General features: G+C 48.7%; 1 protein-coding gene across 2 annotated transcripts in view; it reads right to left on the bottom strand.

The window, feature by feature from the left end:
• ASIC2 (acid sensing ion channel subunit 2) overlaps nucleotides 1-26,792 on the bottom strand; it is a 1,007,421-nt gene that overhangs the window by 280,175 nt on the left and 700,454 nt on the right. Inside the window, exon 1 of one of the 2 annotated variants that reach the window (XM_040640998.1) lies at nucleotides 4,545-5,258. The exons of the other annotated variant lie outside the window; for it this stretch is intronic. Coding sequence (XP_040496932.1) covers nucleotides 4,545-5,258 — 714 coding nt within the window. Of the gene's footprint in view, nucleotides 1-4,544; nucleotides 5,259-26,792 lie in introns of those variants that run through there. 2 annotated transcript variants of the gene reach the window in all.

The raw sequence follows: 26,792 nt of genomic DNA, 5'->3' as shown, positions 1-26,792 counted from the left end.
TCAAGATCCAGTTTACATGTCACCTCCTCCAGGAAGCCATCAGAGGCCCCCAGTCTCACCTGGGTACTCCTCTAAGCCCACATCGCACCTCTGCACTCTGTACTGGCATCTGTTCACACGTCTCTTTCCCCAACAATAATTCACAGAGGGCACGCACCAAACCTTATTTAGTTTTATATCCCCAGCAGCTAGAATAGAGCTTGACGTAGAGTTGACACTCGATAGACACTGGCTGATTGAATGAATGAGACAGGAAATGAGCCTGTCCCTACTCAGGTAAGTGGTCACGATAAGATATGATAATTACATTGAGAATAATGAATAATTGCTACCCCCAGATACGAGGACGGTGCCAGTCTCTTTATCCAAATTACACAACAGCTCTCCTATATTGAGCACCTGTGGCAGTGCAGGTGCGGGCCAGCCTCTGCACACATGTCTTCGTCCCCGCAGTGTGAGGCATTATTACCAGAGGGGCGAGAGGGAAGCGCCTGCCTGCAGCACACAGCCAGAAAGGGGCAGAGCCTAAGGCCTACGCTAGGTCTGCCTAATGCCCTCCCCTGAACCCTGCCTCCCCCCAGAGAGGGTCACTGCTCCTTGTTCTTGCAGCAGACCCTGATCAGCCTCTGTCAGCCCCTGTTCCCGGCCCCTCGGTCCCTCTTTGGAGGCCCCAGTCCCAGATAGCTTGGCCTCTCGGTTCTGTGTCCTGCCACTTCTGGGAAGGCTGCTTCCCTCGCCCTCAGGACAACCCAGGAGGACCAGAGTGTGGGGAGCCTGAGGTCCATGGCTGGGGCCAGGGAAACAACGTTGGCATTCAGAAGGGGGAGCTGCTTTGTCTGGCAGCTGAGTAATTAACCCTTGCACAGCTGTAACAAACACAGGAACTGCAAATAAACATACCCTGAATGGACCTGGAGAATAAAACCCAACAGACACACCACTTTACAATACTCTTCTCTCCCCTGCCAAGTTTCTTGCCAGACATGAGACTAGCTAGATGGAAGGAGACCTTGGGAACAGCTGGCACATCCCTCCAAAGGCTTCCCCTGAAACCCCATTCTTCACCTGTTGCACTGGCCCTCATAGGGCTTGGGAAGCACAGGTATCTGGGGAATGCTTGGTACGTCTCTCTCCACTCCCTGCCTCTAACCCAAAAAGGAATAAATGCCCAGAAACTGCCTGGGCATTTCCTTATTAGAAAGGCATTCCACTGGTGTTCCCTGGAGAAATTAAGCCAAGAGTCTTGGTGCGGGTCTTCTGGGACAAGAAGAAATCTTGGGGATACCTGGTGAAGGGATTCATTCCCCAAGCCTCTCCTTAACACTCATGTGTCAGCCTCTGTGCCAGGTGCTGGAGAGGTCGGGGAAATCAGATGTGACTCTGGAGGGAGGGACAGACACAGACCAGTAGGTGTGAGGACTGACACCTAAAGGGGGTGGTAGAGGGGTAGAAAGGAGGAAGGCATCAGTTGCTTGGTGATGAGAGGAGGAGAGTGGGGCAGTTAGGACAGGCTCCAAAGCAGAAGAAGCCCCAGGGCTGGATGCTGAAGAATGAGTAGTATCCCGAGGCAGACAAAGCAGGGGGGCGGGCAGGGAGCTCTTACAGCAGCAGAGGAAGCAGAGAGCAAGGCAGAGAGGCTCGGGGAGCAGTGGTCCAGCCGTTGTAAGCTGTTTGCAGAGCTTAAATATGTGGTTACCAGAGAGGGTAGGGCAAGAGGCAAGGCAGGGTGCAGGTGCAGAGCCTGAGGACAGGGGATCCACCGAGGGGTTGTAACAAGTGGGATGATATGCTTTGAGCGGGACTTTAGAACGACTACTCTGGCTACAGTCAGGGGATGGGTGCAGAGGGCAGGGAGCACTGAGCTGGAGGCCAATGGACCAGTTAGGAGGTGGATGTCATTAAAGGTAACATTTTTATGGGGGCCAGCACAGTTTTAAGAGCTCCTCCCTCTTTATATATATGCATATACACATCCATCTGTCTGTCTGTCTATCTATCTATCCGTTCATCCATCCATCTACACACAGCAAATAAGGTATATTTGTTACCTCCACTAGATGGAGTAGGAAACTAAAGAACAGAGAGGCTAAGCCACTTGTCCGGAGGGCACACAGTAAGGGGTAGTCTCAGGATTTGAACCAACCATGCAGCTGGAGCATTCCTGCTCTTGCCCGCTACCCTAGAGTGCCACTTCACCAAAGACGACAGAGGTCTGAGTCAGGGTGGCGCAGTTAGAGGACAATATTCCTGACGGCCCACTCTGTATGTGATGCTCTCCTGAAATAGCTTCCGGCTTCCACAGAGGAATGGGGTGCTGCCTTTAATTCTGAGGTCCGTGAAAAAAACTACAGCATGAAATGTTAAGGGGCTGGAAAGTCCCAGGGCAGGGTCATGGTAGGAAGCCACCAGGGGTCAGTTGAGTCCCCAGGAACACATACTTGGGGAATGGAGGTGTTTGTTTTGTTTGGGGGTGTGTGTGCCTGCAAGCTCTTCAGGTGAAGGAAGGCGGGGTACTGGCAAGGGAGAGAAGGGTGTGCCCCAGTGGGAAGGGTCCTTGCTTCAACTCATGGCCATACCTGCTGGGGAGACTGAGGTCAGGTGGTTCCTGAAGGTCCCGTATGCTTGCAGGCAGGCATGGGTTATGCCCCCATATCACGTGGCCAAGGCTAAGACTACCTGCACCCTCTAGGGCGGCTCCACTTGCCACTCTCCCAGCCAGGATCCTAGGACAGAGGGGAGCTTGTAGGGGTGGGGGGAGGGCAAGGGTCTTATGCAGGGGTCTTCTAATAGAAGAGACGCCCCGGCTCAGAGAGGCAGGCTACATGTGGCTTCTGTGTAATGCGTCTGATGGTTTGCAAAGCTGGACTTTCAATTTACTGGCTCTGAGCTTTGGACAGCATTGTGGAGCCTCACCTTCCTCATCTGTAAAATGGGAACAAAACTCCTTGCTCACGCAGGGTTGTGGGAATGTCAAAAGTGAATACTGGCTGTGGGCATGCCATTCTGCACGCTTCGTGCGGTTCTATTTGGTGGGCCATGTTGCACGACTTGAAGCTGAAGCCAGGGGTTGCTGATAGTTGAATATACCATTGAACTTCAGTTAGGGGCTACTAGGGAGTGGTCGAGCCAACAAGAAACAAGGCATTGCTAGTCTCATTCCTTTATCTTTTGTAGAACTCAGCATGGTGTTCGAGATCTGAAAGGAGTCACTTGGAAGCACACGTTAGCAGCATCTGCTTGCTGAAGCCCTCGGGAGCCACTGGGTAGGGATTCCTCCAAGGCAGGCTGAAAAGCCCAGAAAACAAGGGATGTTTGGAGAACGGAGAAGCCAGGGCTGTTCTACAAAGAGCAATGCAAAGAGAGCAAGACTGAAGCCGGGGTCACCATCCTGGACAAGGACCGGCCAAATCAGCCCGTCAGACGCCTGACAGGCATCTGAGCCAACACCTGTTGGAACAGTGGCGTCTCTTTACCACCACGGGAAAAGCTTCGTCAGCTACAAGACTGTCAGCAGTGAGGCAAAGGGCTGGTGAAATCATCCTCAGAGCATGACAAATACACACACAGCCCACCTTCCCCACACGAGTGGAAAAACCCAAACCCACCTAAGGGGGTTTACACACGCATGACTGGACAGGCTTGTGCCACGCTGGGCCTTGGCACCAGAACTCCTCCAAGGCAGACCGCAGGAGGCAGATACCTTCTGTCTGACAGCTGCATTGTCCAGACCCACAGCGTGGGGGAACCAGCACGGCAAATGGTTTACAAACCTGAGCACAACTTCTCCTGGCCCCTGCTGTTGGCATCACTATCTCTATGAGGCTGCTTTCTCCACTGCAGGGGGGTGGCTCCTCTAGCCCAGGACCCACACCCACCTGGTGGGGTCAAAGACCCCACTGATGCCCACCAGCGCTCAATTCCCCTGGATGCTTCAGACAGAGCTTTTAAAAAGCAGCAGAAGGGGCTGCCGGCTCCCCCACCTAACCGGCTACAGTTTCAGTGTTGGTTCATATTCTGGGTCTTTCCTCCGAAGTCCCCCTAGATCCCAAATGTTTTGGAACTCAGGCATAAGCTGCTTAGAGCAGTGCGATTCTGCTGATGGCCCCTTTTTGAAGAGCTTCCTTTTGGTTTTCCCAAAGACAACAAACCCACAAGTAAGACGCGCTTCTCTCTCGTCCCATCCCTTCACCCTAGTCACAGGGCAGTTGCCTGGAGTCCTGTGGACCTGGGGGTGAGGTCCGGGACAAAGAGGGCTAACATTCACAGAGGGGACCATAAAGAACAGAGTTGAGGGTCTGGGGGCTGACACTGGAAGGCGAGAGACCGGAACAGGTGAGCAAGGTCGCTCCTCCTGCAGTTGTGGCCAACTAACTTCCCAGGACCTGGAGGGCAAGGCTCAGGGGACCTAAGAGTGGGTTCCGCCTTGGCATCCTGGAATGATGTCACCGCAAGCGGCCCGGTGTCCTACCCTGGGGTGGGGAGGGCCTACTGACTCTGGAGCGTGGGGGAGAGGAGGGAGCGGGTTCGCGCGGAGGGCAACTCACGGAGGAGAAGTTGTGCGGGCCGCAGAGCTCGCCGCGGTACTTGCAGGAGAGCAGCATGTCCTCGAGCTGGTGGCCCAGGCGGTCCATGAAGGCGGCGCTGATGCCCTCGAAGTGGCGCGGCGGCAGGAAGAGGCGGAAGTCGGCCAGCTTGCGGAACCACTGGCGGCGCGGCTCGTCGCCCCGCAGCAGCTCGCTGACCAGCGGGCGTGCGGTGCGGTTGGGCAGCAGCAGCCCGAGCCAGTGGCCGGCGTAGTAGAGGTCCCCCTTGGAGAGGCGCGGGAAGCGCAGAGGGTTGTTGTTGCACACGGTGACGGCGGGGAAGGGCAGCTGGCGACTCCACTCGCGGTGCACACGCGTGTGCGACGGGAAGCTGAGCCAGTAGAGCAGGCGGTTCGAGGACCAGGACAGCAGCAAGCCGAGGGACGTGCAGAAGGCCAGCACCCACAGCGCCCGCCGCTGAAAGGAGCCCCCCGCCGCCGTGCGCCCGGCGCACATGTGCCGCAGCCCGTGCAGTTTAGCGCGGCTCAGCGACGGTCGCCCCCTGCGGGCGACCCCCGGCCCCTGCAGCGCCCGCTCGCGCTCGCCGCCCCTGTCGCCCCCGGGCTGCCCGGCCGCCGCCACCGCCGCCGGCGCCGGCTCCTCGCGGGCCATGCGGAAGCGTCCCGGGCCGGTGAGCGCGGCCGCGGGCAGCCGGGCTCCGCCGCTCCGGCTCATTCATTCAGCCCGCGGCTGGCGGCAGCGGCGGCGGCCCCGGCCGGGCGGAGCCGCCATGGGAGTCCGCAGCAGCAGTGGAAGCAGCAGCAGCAGCCGCCGCGCGCAGCCCGCGCCAGGGAAGCGTGCGCCAGAAAGGAGCTCCGGTGGCGCGGCATGCCCGCCCGGCGCCGCCGCCGCCGCCGCCTCCGCGGGCGCCCGCCCGGGACTGAGCGCTGCTTGGGCCCGCCGCGCCTGGCCCTGGCCTCTCCCGAGCGCCTCCCGGGCTCTCCGGGCTCTCCGGGCCCCTAGTCTTCCTGGAGAGTGCCTGGCCCGGCCGCTACCTCTAGAGGGGCCCCACCGGGCGCCGCCTCTCCCGTGCCCGGGCGCTGCGCCCGCCTCCCCTTGTCTTGGACCTCGGGGGACCCTGCGCCGAGTCCCCCCTGCTCCGCCTAACCCCAGCTTTTACGCTGGTCCGGGGAGAGCAGCCACTCGGCCACCATGCCTGATTTTGACATCCCCAAGGGCCCCGCCAGCCCAGCCCGTAGCCCAGCGGTGCTGGGACCCGGGAGAGAAGGCGCCAGGGAACCAGCGCCCCCAGAGGCGCACCGCGGCTCGGGCGCCGCGGGTGGAGTGGGTGTGTACCGGGGCGAGGGGTCGCTCAGCCAACTGCCGCGCTCTCCCCCTTCCCTGCGAGATCCGTTCACTGCTCCTCGGGCTGCTCTCGGCCGAGACCCTCGAAGGCGCCCCTAAGTCCCGCGCCCGATTCCTGCGTGCGACGCGCCCGCTCTCGCCCGGGGCTGGGGGGCTTCTCGGGGCGTCCTGCGGGAGGCTGCTTGCTGCTGGGCCCCTTCCGGGCTGCCGGCCAGAGGAAAGTGTCGCTTGTCCTCTCGACTCTCCGGGGTGCCTCGAGTCTCCGGAAAAGCCCGGCCTCGCTGTCCCCCTGCCCGTTCTTCTCCCTGCCCCGGCGGCTCCAGGAGCTGGGGACTGCGGAGCCCGGGCTGCACCTCTCGGTGGGGTGACCCGGACTCGCTGCTCCGCGCGTCCTTCTCTCACGACTCCAAGCCCGAGGCGGCGGCGGCGGCGCCGGCTGCGCTCCTCTCCCTGCTGCCCGGCCCTCCTCGGGCCCCGGGCGAACTTGGGCAGCGGCCGCGCGATGCTGGCGCGGCTGGGCTTCGAGCACCTGCTCCTCAGCTCGCTGGCCCCACGGCTCCGGGCGGGCGGGGCGGCGGCGGCGAGGGCTGTGCGCTCCTGGAGACGCGGTGCTGACGCGCCCGGCTCCTCCTCGCTGCATTTTAATTCCTGGCCACTGTGGCCGCTGCACACCGAGCGGGAAGCCTCTTGCTGGAGTCGGCGGCCGGGTGGGGGATGCGCTGCACAGATGTGCCCGGGTGTGCTGGCTTGTGGGAGAGATGTGGGTAGAACCGTGGTGGGGCCCCGTGTAGATAAGTGTGAGAACACATCAGAGTGGGAGATGGGCTGTACAGAGTGAGTGAGCCTCTGTGTAGTGTGGGCATGTGAACAAGTGTGTGAGGGGGGTGTCACGCACTGAGTGTGGGTAGGCTGTGCGCGTGTATGTGTGAACGGGTATTTCTGTTTCTTGTGCATGTGAGCTTATTTGCAGACGATGTACTGTGGCTACCTGAGTGGGTGTGATGTGTGGGAGATAGAGTGTCTATGATGGGGTGTGTGTGTATGTGTGCACTTGGTGGTGGTATGAATGGGTGTGTCAGCGTGCAGATGCATAGCAGGGTTCCTGGCTGTAGTGTGTGGTTGGTGCATTTGGTGTGTGTGTCTGGGTGTGTGGTGTGTAGTATGTGTGTTGAGGTGCTAGGCATGGGGACTGGGCCTCTGGCCAGGTGGGCTCTGCCTCTTGGAGCTTCCCAGGTGTGCCTCTACCACTGGGCTGCAAGGCTCTGCGGCTCAGCCCTGGAGCAGTCAGCCAGCCCGGCTCTCCAGGAGGGAGGAGTGTGACCTCCCAGGACAGGAGGGGTGTGTGTGTGTGTGTGTGTGTGTGTGTGTCTGGGTGTGTGTCTGCCATTCTCAGACCTGGGATCCTACAGTGTGAGGGCTGATGGTGTCGCCCTTCCCTCCTGGGCAGGCTCAGGGGCTCCCACTAACCCTCGGGCACTTTTGGACATTTTTATTTAGGCTTTGTGATATTCTGCCTTTGGTGTGTTTGGGGGGATGGACGAGGCATATAGTGTACTGCTTGCTCCATTTCACAGGTGAGACTAGGGAGGCCAAGTATGTGGCCAAGGTCGTACAGCCTGCAAGTGGCAGATTGCGATTCTGCACCCAGGTTGTCAAAGCCCTGGCTCTTTCTACTGCACCCCATGGCGTTACAGTTCGCACTCTCTGGGCCAGGCGCCTTGAGGATGGGGCTGGAATCCTGCTGCGGCAGCTGCCTGGCCACGTGCGGTGCACAGCGCGTCTCCACCCAGGCCTCAGATTGACCCCCTGAGGCCTCGATGGGAGAGGCAACCCTTCAGCTCCATCACTCCATTGGGTGAGAGTTTTCCAGACATTTTCCAGAGAAAATGATGAGGGTTGTGGGGTTGGGTAGAGATCGTGTGAAAGGCTCCCAAAGGTGGGAGGACACTCAGTGAAGTGGGGGGACTTGGGGGTTGGGACTGGAGAGGAATTTCACCTACTTTGTGATGACTTATGAGGGGTGCTCACAGCAGATCTGTTGAATGAGCCTCGAGTATCGGAGTGGGGCTGGCTGGGCTTTCCCTCCTCGCTGACCTGGAGGGCACCCTGTCAGCAGGGCAGCTCCCTGCATCTGGTCTCTGGAGAAGAGGACGTCTGAGCCCCACTCGTCTTCACTCACCCCCACCCCCCCACAGAAACACACGTGCAGCCACCACACACACACACACACACACACACACACACACCCCTGGAGACCCTTCTCATTCCCAGTGGAAAAGATAGTGAAGTGGGTTTTCTATTTTGGATTCGGTTCCTTGGAGTTGTCTGTTGCTGGCGTTGAGGGGAAGGCTCTGAATCTGCCAGTTCTGTGGGGCTTCTACAGAGGCTCACACACTGGGGCCCCCAGCCTGGTCCTAACTGTCCTGCCGGTTGCCACAGTGACGCACATCCCAGTTACCGTGGGGCAACCTTGTGAGCTCAGTGCAGTTGCTTAAGAGACGGCCAGGGCAAGCACATAACATCTTCCAGAGCCCTAACTCTGGGCTGGCACGGAGCTCTGTCTTATAGAAACCTATAGGGCATTCTGCGTTTCTGATATGTTCAGCTGCTGGGGCCCGTTTCTTTCCTGGCAGTTTCCCTCTTGAAATCTACACCTGCTGCTTTTGGTTGCCCGAGTGTCTTCTGAGCCATGGATTTTCCTGTTAATTCTCCAGATGGGTTGCTTTTCCAGAGAGAGGAGGGGTATTATCCTGCAGAGGCTCCCAGAATCTTGGCACAGAAATCCAGAGGTAGACTGAGGGATGGCTAGTGACCCTACCCAAGGGTCGATGGCTCTCTCTGTGGCACACATATGCAGTGAATTCCCTACGCCCACGCCGTCCCTGACCAATACTGCCACCAGCTCAGCAAAGTCTACTTTTTCTTCAAGCCCCAGCTTAAGCATTGCCTCCCAGGAAACCGGACCCACCATGGCCCTTGCAGTATTACCTTGTTACTGCGTGTGTCCAGGCTTTCCTTCTGGACATGAGCCCTTTGAGGACAGAGACTACACCTCATTCATGTTTGTGTCCCTACCTCTTAGCACAGTGCCTCGCACATTGACGAAGCACCCTGAGACAGGAGGGAAAGGGAACTAGGATTTCTTGAATATTTCTGTATGCCATGCACTGAACTGGGCATACAAACGTATTTAATTCCTCACTCCAACCCTGCAAGAGAGGAATTTTGGTCCTCTTTCTACCCTTGAGAACCAAGGGCTCAGAGAGCAGGAGTTGAACTAAATTCTCACTCATTCCAAAGTCCAAGATTTTCGCTTTCCACCATGCTCCTTGCAAAAGTAAAACGATAAATAATACACATGCAATAAAATAAATATAGGACTTCCCAAGCACTAGGGCCTGTTCGAAGTTACACTAAAAACAAGTGTTCTACGTGTTTAATCCTTAAAATGATTGTATGAGGTAAATACTATTATTTTCTGTACTTCAAAGAAGAGGAATCCTTACCACAGAGAGGTTGAGCTACTCACCCTAAGCCACACAGCCCTTGAATCCAGGCAGTCTGGCTCCAGCCGCCGTGCTCTCAAACCCTACCCCATACCATGTCTGCCCTCAGAGCTCTACTGAATGACAGCACATGTGAATTAGTTTTCCCATCCTGGCAGCCTCACTTGGCCAGAAAAACATGTTCGCGAGGCCGCGCTTCAGCTGACTCACATACCCTCTCCACCAAGGAATTAGAATTTAGCATTGTGATTTCTCAATAATAAGCTTTCAAGAAAATCACCCTTTTCTTGTTTATCTCTAAAACATCTATTCCTCCGCACCTGGCATCCTGGCCTTTTCTTCTGAGCGATGTTAGTATGCGGTGACAGCCAGGCCTACGTCACCGCCGGCCAGCCCACCTTCTGGTGTGTGACCACCCCCACTAACTATAAGCTCTTTCTCGCATCAGATGAGTTTGTTGGGAGGGGGAGGTCAATTTAAGCCGATGTGATTTTTCTGTTTTTATAATCCAATTTTTGGAGCTGACACTTGTTGGCTTGATCAGGCTTCTCGGGGGTCCCCAATGTCCCTGTTCACCCCTAATCCCTACTACTCAGGGGCTCGGCATTGGAAAGTGTCTGAGGGGCCACCCAGCCCTGCCCCCCTTACCTGCTACAGGAATCCCTCCTACACAGCCCTTCAGGAACAATCCACTGGTAGCCAGTTCTGTTCTGGAACATTTGGCAGTGTTTGAAGCTCCTTCCTTTCATTGATTTGAACTCTGTCATTTTGTTCATTTCTCCCATTTCCCCTAATTTATCCCTGGAGACCCGCACAAATAAGTTTGATCTTTCTTGCACATGGGAACCCTTCAGAATACTTTACAGAATCGGAGCACATCGATGCTGAAAGGGGTTCCAGCAGTCTGCCTACCTAGCAAATTCTTCAAGGTAAGTCTTTTCTTCTCAGACGAAGTGTCACCAGTTCCTACAACAGTTTCTCCTGTATTTGCCGCCCTTGAAGTAGGATCTTGGGGGTCAACATCCTTAAAATGTGACCACTGAGCCCTGCAGAGCCCTTTACTCTGGACTTGGTCTTTCCAGGCCCTAGTCTTCCTTCTGATGGTTGTGGATTCTTATTTGCCTTCTTACTTCTGGGATGTACTGGATGTGGTGGGGGGGGGAGGGGAAGAGGGGACTGTAATAATGGGGTCTTGGTGGCCCTGCTTAGAATGCCAAGTGCATTTTCTTTTAGGGCTCCGCTGCACATGGTAATGAGTCAATATGATCTTTAGTACGAGAGTTCACTGATCTTATGGGGCAGGTGGGCTTTTGTGGGTCTGCCTGTGGACCCAAATCTGCTTTACTCTTTCTTTTTCCATCTCTGTACTGACCTTGGCTGTCACTCTGACTCCCTCTCCTTCCCACTTCTGTTTTCTCCCCCCCCTCTTTTTTTTCTCTCCCCTTTCTCTTCTCCCAACCTCTGCCCGAAGCCTAGTGGTCCTATCTGATACCTCCTTAGTTCATGCTACTGGTGGCCTCTATGGTGCCGGCCATCCTAGAGGTGGCTGCAGTGTCACAGGACCTGAGCAAATGTCCGGGGTCATGATAGGAATTCCTGCATTGGTGAAAAGAGCAAGGAGGACTTCTCCATGGGGGGTCCTAGCCCAATGCACAATCACTTTTCCCTCCCACGCCTCCCAGCCTCCATCACGGGGCTGGCAATGGAGTTGCTGGTCCATCTTACCTTTCCCCATGCTTCAGCATGTCCACTGCTTTTCCCTCTCACTGCATGGCCTCCTTGTATTACACTTGACTTCTCCCAGTTCTTTCTTTTTCTGGGCTCTTTCTTAGACTCACCAGACATCTATCTATCTATCTATCTATCTATCTATCTATCTATCTATCTATCATCTATCTATCTATCATCTATCTATCTATCTTGCCCTTTTGGCCACCCTCATTTTACCGGAATTCAAATTCTCAGCTGCCCATCCTTTACCAGCACTAAATGGCAGGGGTAAGAGGGCCCACAACCACCAGAGAAAGATTGGGGGCTGGAAGGACAGGTCCAGAGTAGAAGGCCGATAGGCTCATGCTCTGCAGGGCTGAAGCACAGTGCTCCACACTGAATGGCAAATCCTGAGAGCTGGGAGGTGGATATTGAATCTAATTTAACCCCTTCACTCCAGGGGATGAAGCCTGGGTCCAGAGAAGGGAGAGGCTTGCTATAAATCATACAGATTGGTACTGAAAAATGCAGAACCAGAATCCAAATTCCAACTTCCAGTTCACTCTCTGCTCACCCTAGGAAATAACTTTTTAAAAATCCATTTTGAAATCAGTAGTGTATTCACATTGTTCTAAAAGGACAAAAGAATAAAAGGCCTCGCTAGAAAGTCCCTCTACCATTTCCCCTCCCCCAGTCACCCATTTTTCTTCCCTGGAGGCAACTAAGGCGATCAATTTGTTGTATAATCTATTAGCGGTACTTTGTGAATATACATATGTGTGTTTAGCCTCCATTTGTCCCCTTTTCTTATACAAATGGTTGCATTCTGTGAATGCCATTTACTAGAGTCATTGTGGTCCATGTTCTTCACACTTTCCCCCCTGTATTTTCAGTTATTTTATGGTTGCCTCCCTCTGATATCTCATTCCAACTTCTGTTATTTTCTTCAACTTCTCATTTCACATTGTCCTGCTCTCCCATCCAACAAGGACAAAGGGTCCTATTGACAAGGTGGTACACAGAGCTTGTCATTTTATTATCAGATTTTTCATTAACTCTTTGCTAGATACACCCTTGTGGAGATCATCTCAAAGCTCTTGTGGAGATCATCTAAAACAGCAGGTAATGCAAAGATATTTCCATTTGCCTCTGAAGAGTATTATGAGGTATGTTTGCATAAGATTTCATTTTCTGGTCATATTTTACTTAGACTAATTATAACACACACACACACTCACACTCAGACACACACACACACACCCTGAGTGCCCTGAGCATGCAGCTCGGTTGGTTTTGAGGGGTGGTCCAGACATGCATTGGGTGGCAGAGAAAGCCAGTTTGGGATTCAGAAGTTTCTGTGACTAATATATAGAGTGGGTAAAACACACCACAGAGAGAACCACAGGGATTCAGTGCCTCATAATCTTAATGACCATGTAGTTAAACTTAGGAGAAGAAATTGATGTACAGAGTTCACCAGCTTGCTCCTGTTCACTGGGAAGTGGATCTGATGATGGAGATCATGATGATGACAACAGTGATGGTGATGATGGTGGTGATGATGTTAGTGATGGTGATGATGATGACAGTGATGATGATGATGGTGATGGTGATGATGATGATGGTGATGGTGAAGATGATGATGATGATGATGATGGTGGTGATGGTGATGATGGTGATGGTGGTGAGGATGATAGTGATGGTGATGATGATGATAGTGATGATGATGGTGATGGTGATGATGGTGATGGTGGTGATGATGATAGTGATGGTGATGATGATAGTGATGATGGTGGTGGTGATGATGGTGGTGGTGATGGTGGTGAGGATGATAGTGATGGTGATGATGATGATGGTGATGATGGTGGTGACGGTGATGATGATGATGGTGGTGATGGTGATGATGGTGGTGATGATGGTGGTGGTATTGGTAATGATGATGGGTGGTGGTGATGATGGTAGTGGCATTGGTGATGATGATGGTGTTGGTGATGATGAGGTGGTGGTGATAATGATGGTATTGATCACGGTAATGGTGATGATGGTGGTGGTGGTGTTGGTGATGATGTTGGTGATGATGATGGTGGTGGTGATGACAGTGGTGATAGCGATATTTGATAGCTGACATTGATTGAGCACTCTGTGTCAGGCACTGTGGTCAATGAACATGTGCTAACCCACATAATCCTCACAGCAACCCCATGAGGTATATACCACTAGTACAGCTCTTCTACATAGAGGAAACCAAGCCAAAGATTGAATAAGTAACTTGTCTAGACAGTGGCTAGACTGAAACCTAGGAATTTGGGCTCTAGAGTACAAGGTCTTAATTAAGTTGGTTGTAATTAGCTGAAAATAATAAGGTATTTATTGAGCATCCAGAGCATGTCAGGTGTCGTCTTTAGCACTGGGAATGTGACATTGGTCACGTTGGTCCCTGCCTCAGTCTACAGTCTAGTGGATGACATGGTAACAAATAGATAATTTTAAAAGCGTAATAAATGCTATGCCAGAGATGTGCACAGTGTACTGAGAGGGTCCAGAGCAGGATTTCCCCTCCATTGGTCTGAGGGTTCTCACCATACATCTTCCCAGTTTTCCACTTTATTTCTCCATTTGTTTTCACTTTCTCACCCCACTTCATGGAGAACTTTGTGGCTCTACCTCCAGGGATGAACCTTGGAGACAGGATCTGAGACCAGACGCCATGCTAGCACAGCCCCACGTTGAGGATGCTCTGATTCATGATACCCACGATGTCCACATCCACGTCCTCCTCCTGACGTGGGTTTTTGTGTTCCAGTGACTTCTTGTTGACTTGTGACATTTACTTACTAAGCTCAGGCCACTTCAACAATCGGTCTCTTTCCCGCAGCCTCACTTACCTATCATTGGCTTATTCTGGGTTTAGGCTTGAATAACTGGGCCTTGGTTGTAACACTGGCCATAAAGTTAGCAGAGCAATGGAGCCTTGCACACTTTTCTACCCAATTTCCCCTCCCATACACATAACAAAACCCTCATTAAAATTGTTAAGCATAATAATATTCTCCAATAGTTACCATCCGCTCATATTATGAAAGGCATGCAGTTAAAATAGGATTTAATGAAATATAAAACCCCAGGTACAATTAGGCATATTATTCACAATTCCTTGACTATCTCCTTAACCGTTTTTGGCCATGACTTAATCCTACCCTGGCTCCCACCTCTCCTTCAGGGAGCACTAAGTAACCAGCTCTGAATCTGTCTTGCAGATAGACCCTCTGCATTGACTCAGATTTAAGGCTAGGTTGATTTGTCAAAAGCCTCCATCCAGGCTGCTTTCCTCCTAGCCACGGTTTTCCCCTGTCTCAGCCACTAACGGTGTGTTTACTCACTTTCCCTTATAAATGACCTGGCCAAACCACTACCTCGGGTTTCTCTACTCCTAGTTTATCTTGCCTGTCCACCCACCAGAGGAGCAGAAAGGGAATGATTCAAGTACATTCTTTGGCAGCCATGTGGATCTGTGTGATTATCTAAACAGAAGACAGGAAGAGAAGGGCAGGACAGGGAAGGTAGGATAAGGGAAGGGAAGGGGGGAGGAGAGGAGAATATGGGGGAGGACAGAGTACCTACGACATACTATTATGTGCACCATGGAATGATTCTTCATGACAACTCCCCCAGGTGGGTAATATTATTCCCATCGTACGAATGGGAACATAGAAACCTTTTCTTCCCAATCCCATTCTCTCTGTTGCTGGTTTAAGCACAGCTTAAGCCACAGCGACAGCCATAATCACATAATGCAACCATTCCCTGAGCTAGATATCAGGTCCTGGGTTAAGCCTCATTTTCCAGATGAAGAGAATGAAGCTCGGAGAGGTGACATCACCTGCCTAGGGTCACACAGAGTATGTCACACAGGGCAGAACCAGGATTCCAACCCAGGTCTGACCCCAATGTGTTGGTAATTATTAGAAAGGCAGGAAATTGGGAGTACAAGGAGAAAAAACAAAGTGGGTGGCAGCACAATTCAGAGTTTTGCAAAAATCTTTAGGAAGATGAAGGAAGTGAAAACAGAAACCGGGTTCTCAGTATCTGCTCTGTACCTGGAGCTACGCTCTGCCTAGCTTCTGTGATACCATCGCCAGCAGAACTAAAACCACGGAAGTCTAGTGACTGGGAATGGTTTAGGGAAGCACCCATGGGTATAAGTGCCAGACTGGGCTAAGTTAGAGAAGGCCACACAAAGTATTTCCGGTCTCAACATTCAAATGACCTTGCACGCTGAGAGCCACCACATGGCCATAAAGTAGGAACTCACCTGTACAAACTATGGGTTTTCAGCCTATCTGCCTGTTTCCTTCCTTCTTTCCTCCCTTCTTTCCTTCTTTCCTTCCTTCTATCCTTCCTTCCTTCCTTCCTTCCTTCCTTCCTTCCTTCCTTCCTTCCAGACCTCAGTCTTGCTTTCTCCTATCTAATCAATATTTCTTTAGCCCGACAGTGTTTAAATTTACTCACTTAATATTTCTCAGCAGCCTGCAGCACTAACACAAAACATTAGATTCAAAACAGTTTTCTGAAACTGCTTAGAGTTATAAAGGCAAGTTCATAAGCTTGATGTGTAATAAGAGCCATGAAACAGCTCATCCCTTTTCGTCTGGCAATCCCACACCCCAGTAAGTTCCCTAAGGAAATAACCTAAAAGCAAAGAAAAAGTACAAAGGTATTCACAGTGAAGATTTTCATGATAGAGGAAACAAACAAAGAGAATTTGCAAAGTTCATATGCCCAATAATAAGGAGAATGGCCAAAGAAACTATGGTGATCCTATATCATTGGAAAATGATGTCATTAAAAAAAAAAAAAAGACAAGGACAAGGATGCCAACATGTTGAGTTAGATATGAAAGANNNTTGAATAATAAGGTCTGAGCACAAAGGGCACACCGACCTGATCACCTCTTTAGGGAAACATCTCTTCGCACAGGAAAAATGCTCACAGGGGAGCTAGCAGAGAAAGGGTTTATTAACAAATAGGATCTTTTGGTAAATTTACATAGATTTTAGACAAACTAAACCCAAGCAAGCTTCACAGAGCCAAGCTTGGAAAGAAGGCACATCGGAAGCAGAAAGTTTTTTCTTTCTATAAAGTAGTATCACTGGGTTTTGGGCACTGGAGCTCTGGACTTCGTGGTCAACCTCACCTCCCTACTCTGGCACTCAGCGGTGAGAATGAGCCACAGAGGCAGCTCTGATGGGCTGGCTGCGATCACCCTGAGCCCGGCCCAATCTGGCATTGTCCTCATGGTTTCTGACTCGTGGCCCCCCTCCCCCGTCTCTACATTGTCAGGCTCCTCCAGGACCCCCACCTTAGTCTCAGTCCCAGTGATGACTTAATGATAGATGTTTTATGACCAAATAGTGATCCCATAATAAAAACTATCTCAGAAGTGAAACTGTCCTCAATAGAGGAGAGGTCTTTGGGCGAGGATTGCCCCCTAGGTGTTGCTTCCCTTGTGTCCTTGCTGCTTGCTGTGTCTCCATCATCTGTTCCCAGTCTCTGCTTGATGACCTTACCCTGACTTGTGATTAAACTCTTGGCTGGACAACTTGGTTTGATGCATTTGACCCTGGCTGGATCTGAACTGAGTGAAGGGCTTGAGTATTTCCCCCAACTACAATCGTGCTTTCATCTTTAACTATGGTTGGAATTCTGCTTGGTCTTAACACCCATAATACTCCAATTTCTAGGTTAGAGGCAGTGCAGGGAGATAGGGAAGAATACATTTGAGCAGTTTGAGCAGTCACAATGCATGTCACAAAATCCATAATAGTAATAATCGCCTTAATTAATTGAGGCTAGTAACGTGGTAGGCCTGGGAACTTTGCATGCATTATTTCAGTTAATCCCCACAGTAATCTGAGTGAAGCAGATAGATATTATTATTTCTATTTGTGCCAAGGGGGAATATAAGGCTGAGAAACAGCAGGTGGATTGGGGGTCAAAATCAGGTTTAGCTGAAGTCAAATCCTATCTCTCCTTGGCAACCCCACCCCCTGGCTATTATGCTCCACAGTCTTCTAGGCACTAAAGATACTACCATGTGGTTGAAGCATGAGTGAGCCCTTGTCCTTTACGGAGCCTGCTTACTCCTACTTTACGTACAATCCTGATAACATGCTTGGGTAATGTTTCTCAGGCTCTCAGCAGAATAAAAGTAGTATATGTTATGAAAGGAAACAAAGAGGCTTGGGATTCAAGAGTACTAATAGCCTGAATGTATAGCCAAAGCCTGACAACAAAGGAGCAGACAAAACAACTATAAAAACAGATAAAAGGACTAAAAAAAAAAAATGATGCCATTTAATGTTGGGCAAACTCCACACATCTCAAATATTCCTGAGTCTTTTAGCCCAAAATAATAGTTGGAACTTAAAATGATAGCCTTGCATCACCACGATTACATTTTGTTTTGTATAATTTGTATAAGAATATAGGAAAGGCTGGCATATATTTCGGGAGTTTTAGCCAAATTGTTCCATTAAAAAAAAAGTGGTTCTTAAAGGAGAAAATAAGTCCTTAGCTCTTGGAAATGTTGGCTATTCTGGAAAAATGACTGATGTGTTTAGGAGAGGGAGTATGGTTAACAAAGGTTTCACTCTCTCATTGGCGCATTGTTTCAGCTATCACCTGCAACAGAAGCTTCCTTGTTCTCATTTGCTTGATGGCCAAACAGGGATTGGCACGTGGCTCACCATTCCAAATTGATTACGTTGCTGCCAGTTGGGCTATGTTGTGGGTGTTTAGTTGTTCTATAAAAGGGAGTTTTGTGGTATTTAAATGTTTCGATCTCCTTTCTGTTTCTTCAACTAAAGAAGGCCAGTTTTTACCACATTTTTCCCGCTTGGAGGAAGAAACAATAAAGGAGAAATAGAATTCTATTTGAGAAAACAGTTCTAACGTTCATGTCTCCATCAGAAACATTTCAGGGTTTTGCTCTGTAGGACTTGGAAGTCTCATGGAGTAGGGGACAGGACTAGGAATAGCAGAATTCCCACTTACTGAGGAATGTCAGAAATCAGAATATCTCAACGAATGCAGCACTTGCACTAGCTTTCTGAATGCAGACTTCCCTTTGGAGGGTCGTGTGTGTGTGTGTGTGTGTGTGTGTGTGTGCGCGTGCGTGTGTCTATGTTTGTTTTTCCCTTTTGCATATTCACTCATTGATTGATACAGAGAAATGTGAAATGTCTGCACTGCTTTGTAAAGTATTGACAATATATCCTTTTAAATTTGAAACTGGAATTTTACTCGTGGGGAGTGACGTTTCAGTCATGAATTCTAAGTCCCTTTTTAACCTAGAAATCTTGGAATTATCCTCAAATAAGCCATCACTCCCACCACATTCCATCCATCACCTGAGGCTGCCGGTGCTGCCCTCCTCAATCATTCTCGAGCCCATGGTCTGTGATCTGTTTTCACTGCCACTACCTTGGTTTGGGCCTTCCTGGTTTACAGCTTACAGCTTACCCTCCCATTACAGCTTTGACTGGATCTCTTGCCTCTGATTTCCTCCCTCTCCAAACCAATCCCCAGCCTGCCATTCTGATTTAGTCATTCCTGGGCTGAAAATCCTTCAGTGAATCTCTGCTGCTTATTGCAGACCTTCACAGCCTGTGAGTTGTGTCACACAGTGGGGTATAGGAAGTGCAGGTATTTGGGGGTCATAGGACAGGCTTGGGGCAGCAGGAGTCTCAGAGGCTACTCCAGACTGCAGCTTTGTCCACTTGCCCCAGCGTGGTGTATAGATATTTTCTTTTTTGTTCTTGAAAAAATTCCAGGAAGTTCTGGGAAAGCCTAGCTTATAAAGCCCTTCTCATCCTGGCCCATCTACCACCCCACGTTTTTTTTTTAGCTTAGTGAACATGTACTCATTTTTGAGACCCTGCTCAACATTCCCCTCCCTGCAGCTTTCCCCTGTTCTTGCAAACAGGACTAACCATTTTCTCCACTCTGCTCCAATGCAAGCCAGCTAGGGGAAATTGGGAAGGTTCCTTAAAGTCTCTGAGTCTTAATTTCCTCATTTGAAAAATGGAGATAATAATATCTGCTTTGCAAGGTTAGCATAACGATTAAATAAAACAACATATGTAAAGCATTTAACACAGAACTTGGCATGTAGTAAGCACTCAGTAAATATTTGTTGAATAATAAATGGTAGTTGCTATCGTTAACTATCAAACTTTTGCCGGTGCACTTATCCCATAATCGTGCAATGGTTGTTAACTCCTCTTCTAGGATTTTCCTATTCATCTCAGTGCAATAGATTCTGCTCTGCTAGGATGTCAGTTCCATGAAGGAAAAGATCTTTAGCTTGTCCACCAGTGTATCCCATACACCCTCGACAGGGCCTGGCACATAGTAGACTTCAATGATATTTGTTGCTCACTTGATTTCCTCATTTGCTTCTTGTGAAGGTCAAGTACCATGATGTATGTGAAATACTCTGAAAATATAAACATCCTATGAATATCTTCTATATCTAGGAGTTATCCATTCATTTACTCTTTTTGTCTCCAGGCTGATGCTTGGGTTGCCCTGCCAGCACATAAACCTGCCTGTAGACTCATGTTCTGGTATGGCATGTAAGTTCTGGGGAAGTCTGGTGCCCACATACAATGCTAGCACTTTTGTTGGACAGAGGTAACTAAGGCAGACATTCTAATTTGTATCATTGCCTTCTGAAATAGAAGAGCCATTTATGGATCTGTCAGCTTCAGCTCTCATGCTTGTAGCACAAATGCAGTTCTAGATATGTTGTACACTGGTTCCAGCTACCCTCCTTCTCCAAGCCATTGTATGACTGCCCTTATCACGGAGAGTCACCTTGGGAAGGGCAGCTGAGGGAGATTCCAGGGTGAACTTCACTTCAGGTGAGAGCTGGAAGGTCTTTAGTGATCAACTGTTTCAATTTCCTTGGTTTAATTTATAGAAAAGGAAATTGTGCCCCAGAAAGAGTCAGTGACTTGTCCAATGTCACACAGCCAGGGACTCCCCTGAAGTATTCCTTCTTTCCACATTACTACAGTGTCAAAGAGAGGGAAAAAGAGATGGAGTTCCAGGCAGAGGCAATAAGAATACCTGGAAAATACTGAGAAATATTAAGAAAATGAAGTTTGTTTAAGGGCTTCATTCATATATATTTGGTAGCTCAGGTCTGTGAACAGAGGCTGAGAAGAGAAGATTCTGTATACATGAAGGTGAGTAAACATAGATAAGGCACAAAGGAAGCTTGAAGCTACATTGGTGGGTGTGGGTGTGTGTATGCATCTGTACGTGTACTTTATTATTTAGGTAATGAGGAGAATTTTATTCTGTTTTTTGTTTCATTTGCAGGAAATTTGAGTGGGGGAATATAAATAATATGAAGCTTTTAGAAAATTAGTTTCTCAACAGGTAGGAGAAGGAATTGGAGGTGGGAAGCAGAGGAGACAGGGAGACAATTGCAATATTCTCTGCTTGAATTGATGAGAACCTCAGCACGGTGGTGATGGCAGAATGGAAAGCAATATTGCCAAGGAATATTCCCATGGAAAAGAATAATTAAGGGATATGTGTGAGAGACACAGAGCAAGAAGACTCAACATGAGACTCCTTAATGAAAATAGTAACAATTAATCAGGTGCCAAGGTGATGAAGTGGAAGTCAGACAGGTAACAAGGATGCAAGCATCCTTTAAAATGTTAAAGAGACCAAAAAGACAGGAAATCTTAAACGAACTTCAGCTTTAATAAGAGGGATTTCTTGGCTGAGATAGAGAATCAAGCTAATTGGGGAAGGAGGGACTCAGTGGCTTTTGACTTATTATTTAAGAAATCTCTAAATGTATGTTTCCTTTTAATGAGATGGTGTTTCCTCAAATCTTAACAACCACGCACGGTTCCTTTACTTCATCTATCTCCTCCCCTTCTCCAAGAGGAGGCTGGCCGTTCCCATCATTCGAGGCCTGGGTTCTAGACAGTGGGTATGTTGCATCCTGCTCATGGGATTTTCTGCTTTATGATCCTTACTTTTTCTTCTACATCTTCTCTTGCCAAATTTGGATTGGATCTTGGAATTCCCTTCCTTTGTGATATCCAATCTCCTGTTGGGTTGCCTTATTTTAACACCTCTCCTGGTATTGCCTGTAGCCAGCCCCACCAGCCTCATGATCATGAACCAAACCCTCGTTATGGAGCCTTGCCCAGGAGCTGGCATACTGTAGATATCCAATAATTCTGCATTGTTGAATTAGCAAATGAAAGAATGATGAATGGAAAAAGAAAGAAAAGTAGGAGGATAGAAGAAATAAAAGGAGCAATTTTATTCCACGGAGAGATTGCACCTATATGATACCAAAGAACTTGGTTAAGCTGGTCTATTTCTGGTGAAAGGCAGTGCCACCTACACATCCAAGACATTATGAATCATCTACATAATTTAAGAGCCATTCCTTTTAGTAGGAAAAAAAAACAAGATTGAGTAGGTAGCTTCAGAGAACTGGTCAACCCATTCAGTGATAACTCCATGTCCTTCAACAAACAGACACGGTCTGAGTTGATTGAACCATGGGGGAGCTTGGCATTGTGGTAGCCACTGACTCTGTATGTTGAAAGGATCCCACTGATTTGGGGCTGACAAATTCTCACCACGTTGCAATGAGTGATAATGAAGTGGTGTGACTGTCTTCCATTGCCACTGCCTCCTGGTTCTACAGCTACATCTTAGAACTTCTCTCAGTTCTTTTTCCACCATTGCCTCCTTCTTTTCTTCTTCCTCATCTTGCTCCTTCCCTTTTCTTCCCTCTTACTTATCTTTCTGTTCAGATATTGACTTTTGAAACTCCTGGTTAAATATGGTGGATTGTCTGCAGACATGTATCTTTTACCTCCATAAACTCCATCAAATTAATAGTAAAAAAAGAAAAAAAAGGATACTTTCAAAGACGAAGAAGAGACATCAGTGGATTAGATATTTTAATGCATTTTTGAAATGCAAGATGTAAATGGTAGAACAGAGGAGCTGTGAGATCGAGTACTGGCAGAGAGGAAATCCCATAAGAAGCCAGCCTGAGTTGGTTCGCACGACAGAATCCCTGTAACTTAGAGGCCTCTTGGGCTGCTTGAATGTAGACTGTCCCAAAATGAAATCATCACCTTCTTCTTTCTCCTCCTCTACCACCACCACCACCTTCACCACCACTGCTATCACCCTTCCTCCTCCGTTCCCCTTAGTGCATCCTCTCCTCCCTCCTCTAGTCCTTACCCCAAAGGATGACACCACTGACCACACAAACTGAAGTGCATCCTCCACATCCAACCTTTGAGTACAACACTCCAAACCATTATATTGACTTCTGTTGACACAAATCACTTCATAGTGCCAATGTATGTTCCTGTATCTGTTCTCCCACAAGACCATGAGATCTTACGGAACATTTCATCCTTGACAGTAATTTCAAAGTTGAGCACATGCTTGGCATGCAGTAGGCAATAAATAGAGAATTGGTGAAGAATCCTATCCCTGGAGGATATTTTGTTCCTAGAATACCATCACTCCTCCCCACCCTGTGGAGTCAAGCAAGATAATGCCTTTATCAATCAAAAGTTTTTCCAAAATTGAGTAACAGAATAATATTACTACAGTATTATACTCACTTATTAGGGCATATTATTCTAATTAGAGTATATTGTATTACTATTAGAATGTATTATATTGTTCTAATATTAATACTTTATATTATTGCAATACCATTGTTTGATGGTTGTCCTCTGAAGCCTGGATGTTTTAAACCCTATGACATATCTTAACTCCTGTGATATCCACTTGTATGTCCAATCCGTCATGGTAAGATATGATATTTATGCTCCAGGGAAGCAGGTGGTACCTGGAATGGCAGTGGTACTCAGGAACACAAGCTTTGAGTTTGTGTCCCAAATCTGCCACTGATTTATCCTGTGGCTTTAGGAAAGTCACTCTTCTTCTCTGGGAATAGGTCCCTAATCTTTAAGATGACATAGTTGGGCTAGATAATCTCTAGGATTTGTGTTTCTCTAAGACTTGCATACACCCGAGCTCATCATTAACCTTAGGCCACGGATGCCCCAGCCTCTCCTTCAGAGCAATCCTGAGTGCTAACATTGCCTCCTTAATTCAGCTGATGAATGTGCATCAACAAAGACAGAGGTTAGAGACTTGTGTTGATCTGAGAGAACAGCCTGCACTTTCATCCTCAGGCTTAGAACCCGTGTAAAAAATGCCTCTGAAGAAGTTGGATACTGGTTGTGCGTGGGTTTGATCCTTACTTTGTATCTTCTGCTGTTCTCTCTTTTTATGTTTTTCCAGAAGGGGAAAAATACTCAAAAGAGTCCAAGAGACACAGTCTTCTCTTGGAACGTACACCTGCTGATTTCAATGATGTTTGTACACAAGATTGCTTGAGGGCTGGGAGGAAAACTTTTCTTATCCTTTTATATATGAATAAAAAGGAAGGTTGCATTTTTGTCTTAGCATTACTAATCTGGTCCAAGAGCTAGAGCTTTCTTGGGAATCACAGAGCCTGATTTTCCAGCCTCTGGTTAGAGAGGCAGATGGGAAACACAGAACTGTCAGAACTCACTCTGGGTTCAAAAGACTTGGGAGGAGTGGTATGAAGGCCAGAACCTCTGCATGACTCTGGCTCCATCTGAGATTGGGGAGGCAGCACTCTCTTAGCTGGGCAAGATGGTTGCCTTACAGCTTGCCTGATCTTTTCAACCATGTTTCTAGGTCTCTGGGGGACCCATTTCATAGATATAAGAGCTGACACTTGGAGCTGAAATAACTTGCTTGAGGTTCCAAATTAAACCTGAGACTTGAATCCAGGTCTGTTTGACTCCCAAGACTGTGCTGTTTCTATTAGATAATATCTTTCCCATTCATATTCTGGTTGCTTGTAGAAATTGTTTGAGTGTATGTGTGTTTGCAAGAAGGAGGTGATAATAGGATGGGGGATTGCAAGGCAGCCCAATCTCTGAGCGTACATTTATCTCACAGGCAGGAAACTGCTGATTCATCATGTATTCTGTTTGCTCTGCTACAAGCAGAGAATCTAGGAGTTTGGGAGACGGAGGGAGAATTTCTTCTCATCCATGCTTGGGGAGCTCAACCCTATTAGAACCATGAAATGCAAGTTGGAGTGAGGTGGTAGATAGTCCAGAGACCAGGAGAAGAGCTGGAGGTTTTCACTGAACACAGAAAGGAGACACTTCCCTGCCATAAGCCCCATATCAAGGCTTTCCTTTATCTGCCTTCATCCCCCTTCCTATTCCATATGCTTTCTTTGGAGAACCATATACTTCTCTAGTTTCAACTCATGGATGAAGTAATGACTTCTAAACCTACAGCTTCTGCCAGATCTTGCTTCTGAGTTCTAGGGCTGTGTATGCAATTCCTTTTGTATGCCCAGTGGGTGTTCCTCAGATACCTGAAATTCAACATGACTAACATTGACCTACTCACCTTCTTTTTTCACCCAAACATCTTCCCTTTAAGCTTCTCACCTCAACAGATGGCTCCACCATCCGCCCAGCCACCCATATCAAACTCAGGTGTCATACTTGACTTCGTGCTCTGACTCCCATTTTCTGGAATCCTGCTACACGCATCTATTACCCATGCTGTTGCCAGAGCAGAGCAAATTCACTAGTCTTCTCTAGACCCTTTGGGGGGATGGATCCCCTTGGCCTTCAGAATAAGGTTCAAACCCCACTGTGGTCTTCAGGACTGATGTCAAGAAGAGAGGGGGCAGAGGAGGACCCAGTTTTGAATATCAACTCTGTAATGGATTAAAGATGTGACATTGGGTGAGCCATACCATCTCTTCAACTTGCTGTTTTTTCGCCTTTAATGTAGATCTACTAGCACTGGCATTGTAGATTTCTATGAAAATTTAATGAAATGAGAATAGTATCTGTAACTGATGAAAAACCAGTGCCTGACATGTAATAGCTTTGAATGATAGCTGATCTTAAATGGCAATGTTCTGAACTGTGTTGTTAGGGGGACTTATAATGGTGTTACACTGGAAATTTCATCGTGTCTGAGTTTCTACCTAATGGGGGAATTCCATTTCATCATGGGCTTCAAGGTAGGAAATGGCCTTTCTGACAAATGTAGTATATGATGCCTTTCCCAGTGCACTCTAGAGAAAATATCATGGAGCCTACTCATGGACTAACATGGCAGACATCAGAAAGGACCCAGATGCAGAACGCTCAGGTCAGCAAAATCCAGTTGCACCAAGACCTCCTGGCCACCCTATGAAAAAGAAGGGCAGTGAGCAGCAAGGGCTGTGCATTCTTAGCATTCTGGAGACAAGTAAATATATTCATAAAGATCATTAGGAAGAATCAGTGAAGAACAAGAGGCAGAATCTGGGACTTTGCATTATTGGCAGACAAGGATTTGAAGTGAACCTCAGCCGAGGCACTGCGTCCCAAGAACAGCCCCATATACTTGTAAAAAGATCCCGACAGGACTCAAAATGTTTCTTTGACCACGATGGTGAAGAGTTATTCTTATTCTTTTGAGTTATTGCTTGTTGTATCATCTGGTATCATAATCTGCTGTATGGATGTTCATTATGAATAATTATGTCAGTAAATATATACCTTTTTTGTCATGGGAGTATAGACTTCATCATTCTCAACAAATCCCTGTGTTTTCTTCACAGAGTCCAGACCTCAAAACCCTTCTAGTTATTGTGACATGTGGATACCTGGAAGGGAAGGCTTCCGTGTGACAATTGTTAAGAAATCCCTTCCCTGTGAAGCTGATGGATTCTCTGCTCTCATATTTTCTCCCTTGTACTTGTCTATTACGTATGCTGTTTGAAGTATTCCAATTGTTTCCTGGCTGAATCCAGGGAGAAAGAGACTTGCCTCTATGTGGGTCAGAATAGCTAAGAGGGAGAGAGCCATCCTGAGACACCACACAGGATGGTGGCGGAGATTGCTCTGGCCTGGGAGTCTCTGCAGAGGGATTGCTAGTAGGACTTCGGCAAACAGAAGGTGGAGACAGCTGTCTTTGCTGACCCCTTCCTGTGGGGACTTCGCTCATTGAAGACGTGTTTTGCTTTGTGGATTATTCAGGGTTTGCTTCATCTGCGGTTAGATGCGGGTCGCAAGGTCATGAGGAGGAAAAGTAATGGGTTCTGAAGCTAGATGCTGGCTCGGCTTTGTGGCCCCAGTGTTTGCCAGTTGTCATGATGTTGGGCCATGTTACCCCGCAGTTTCCTCACTGAAACCTTGTTGAAAGGCTCTGGTGAGGATTAATGCAGTTAGCATGGTAAGCACGCAGCACCGTTTTGGACACGAGAGTATTAATTTCTTTCTTTTTCCTTTCTCTTTCCTTGCATCCCAAACCATGGGGAGGGGGGTGACTCTCTGACAGTGTTATCCATGTGGGCCGGGCTTTCCCAAGGACATAGTCCTTCTTGGCTGAGCAGATCTATTTCCAGGAACTTGGACTTTTTGAGATGTGGATTCCAGATAAGAGTCTACAGTTCTGCCCCCAGGTGGACAGGGAGACAGTAAAATCGCCATCAGCGTACAGAGGAATTTCTACTACTTCAGCTCTGAAATATTCTCACTGAAATCTGCCCTTCTGGAGAGGGCTG

The sequence above is a fragment of the Ursus maritimus genome, unplaced genomic scaffold (genome assembly GCF_017311325.1).
Source record: "Ursus maritimus isolate PB19 unplaced genomic scaffold, ASM1731132v1 scaffold_24, whole genome shotgun sequence".
Taxonomy (NCBI): domain Eukaryota; kingdom Metazoa; phylum Chordata; class Mammalia; order Carnivora; family Ursidae; genus Ursus; species Ursus maritimus.
This window is presented reverse-complemented; position numbering and strand designations above follow the sequence as displayed.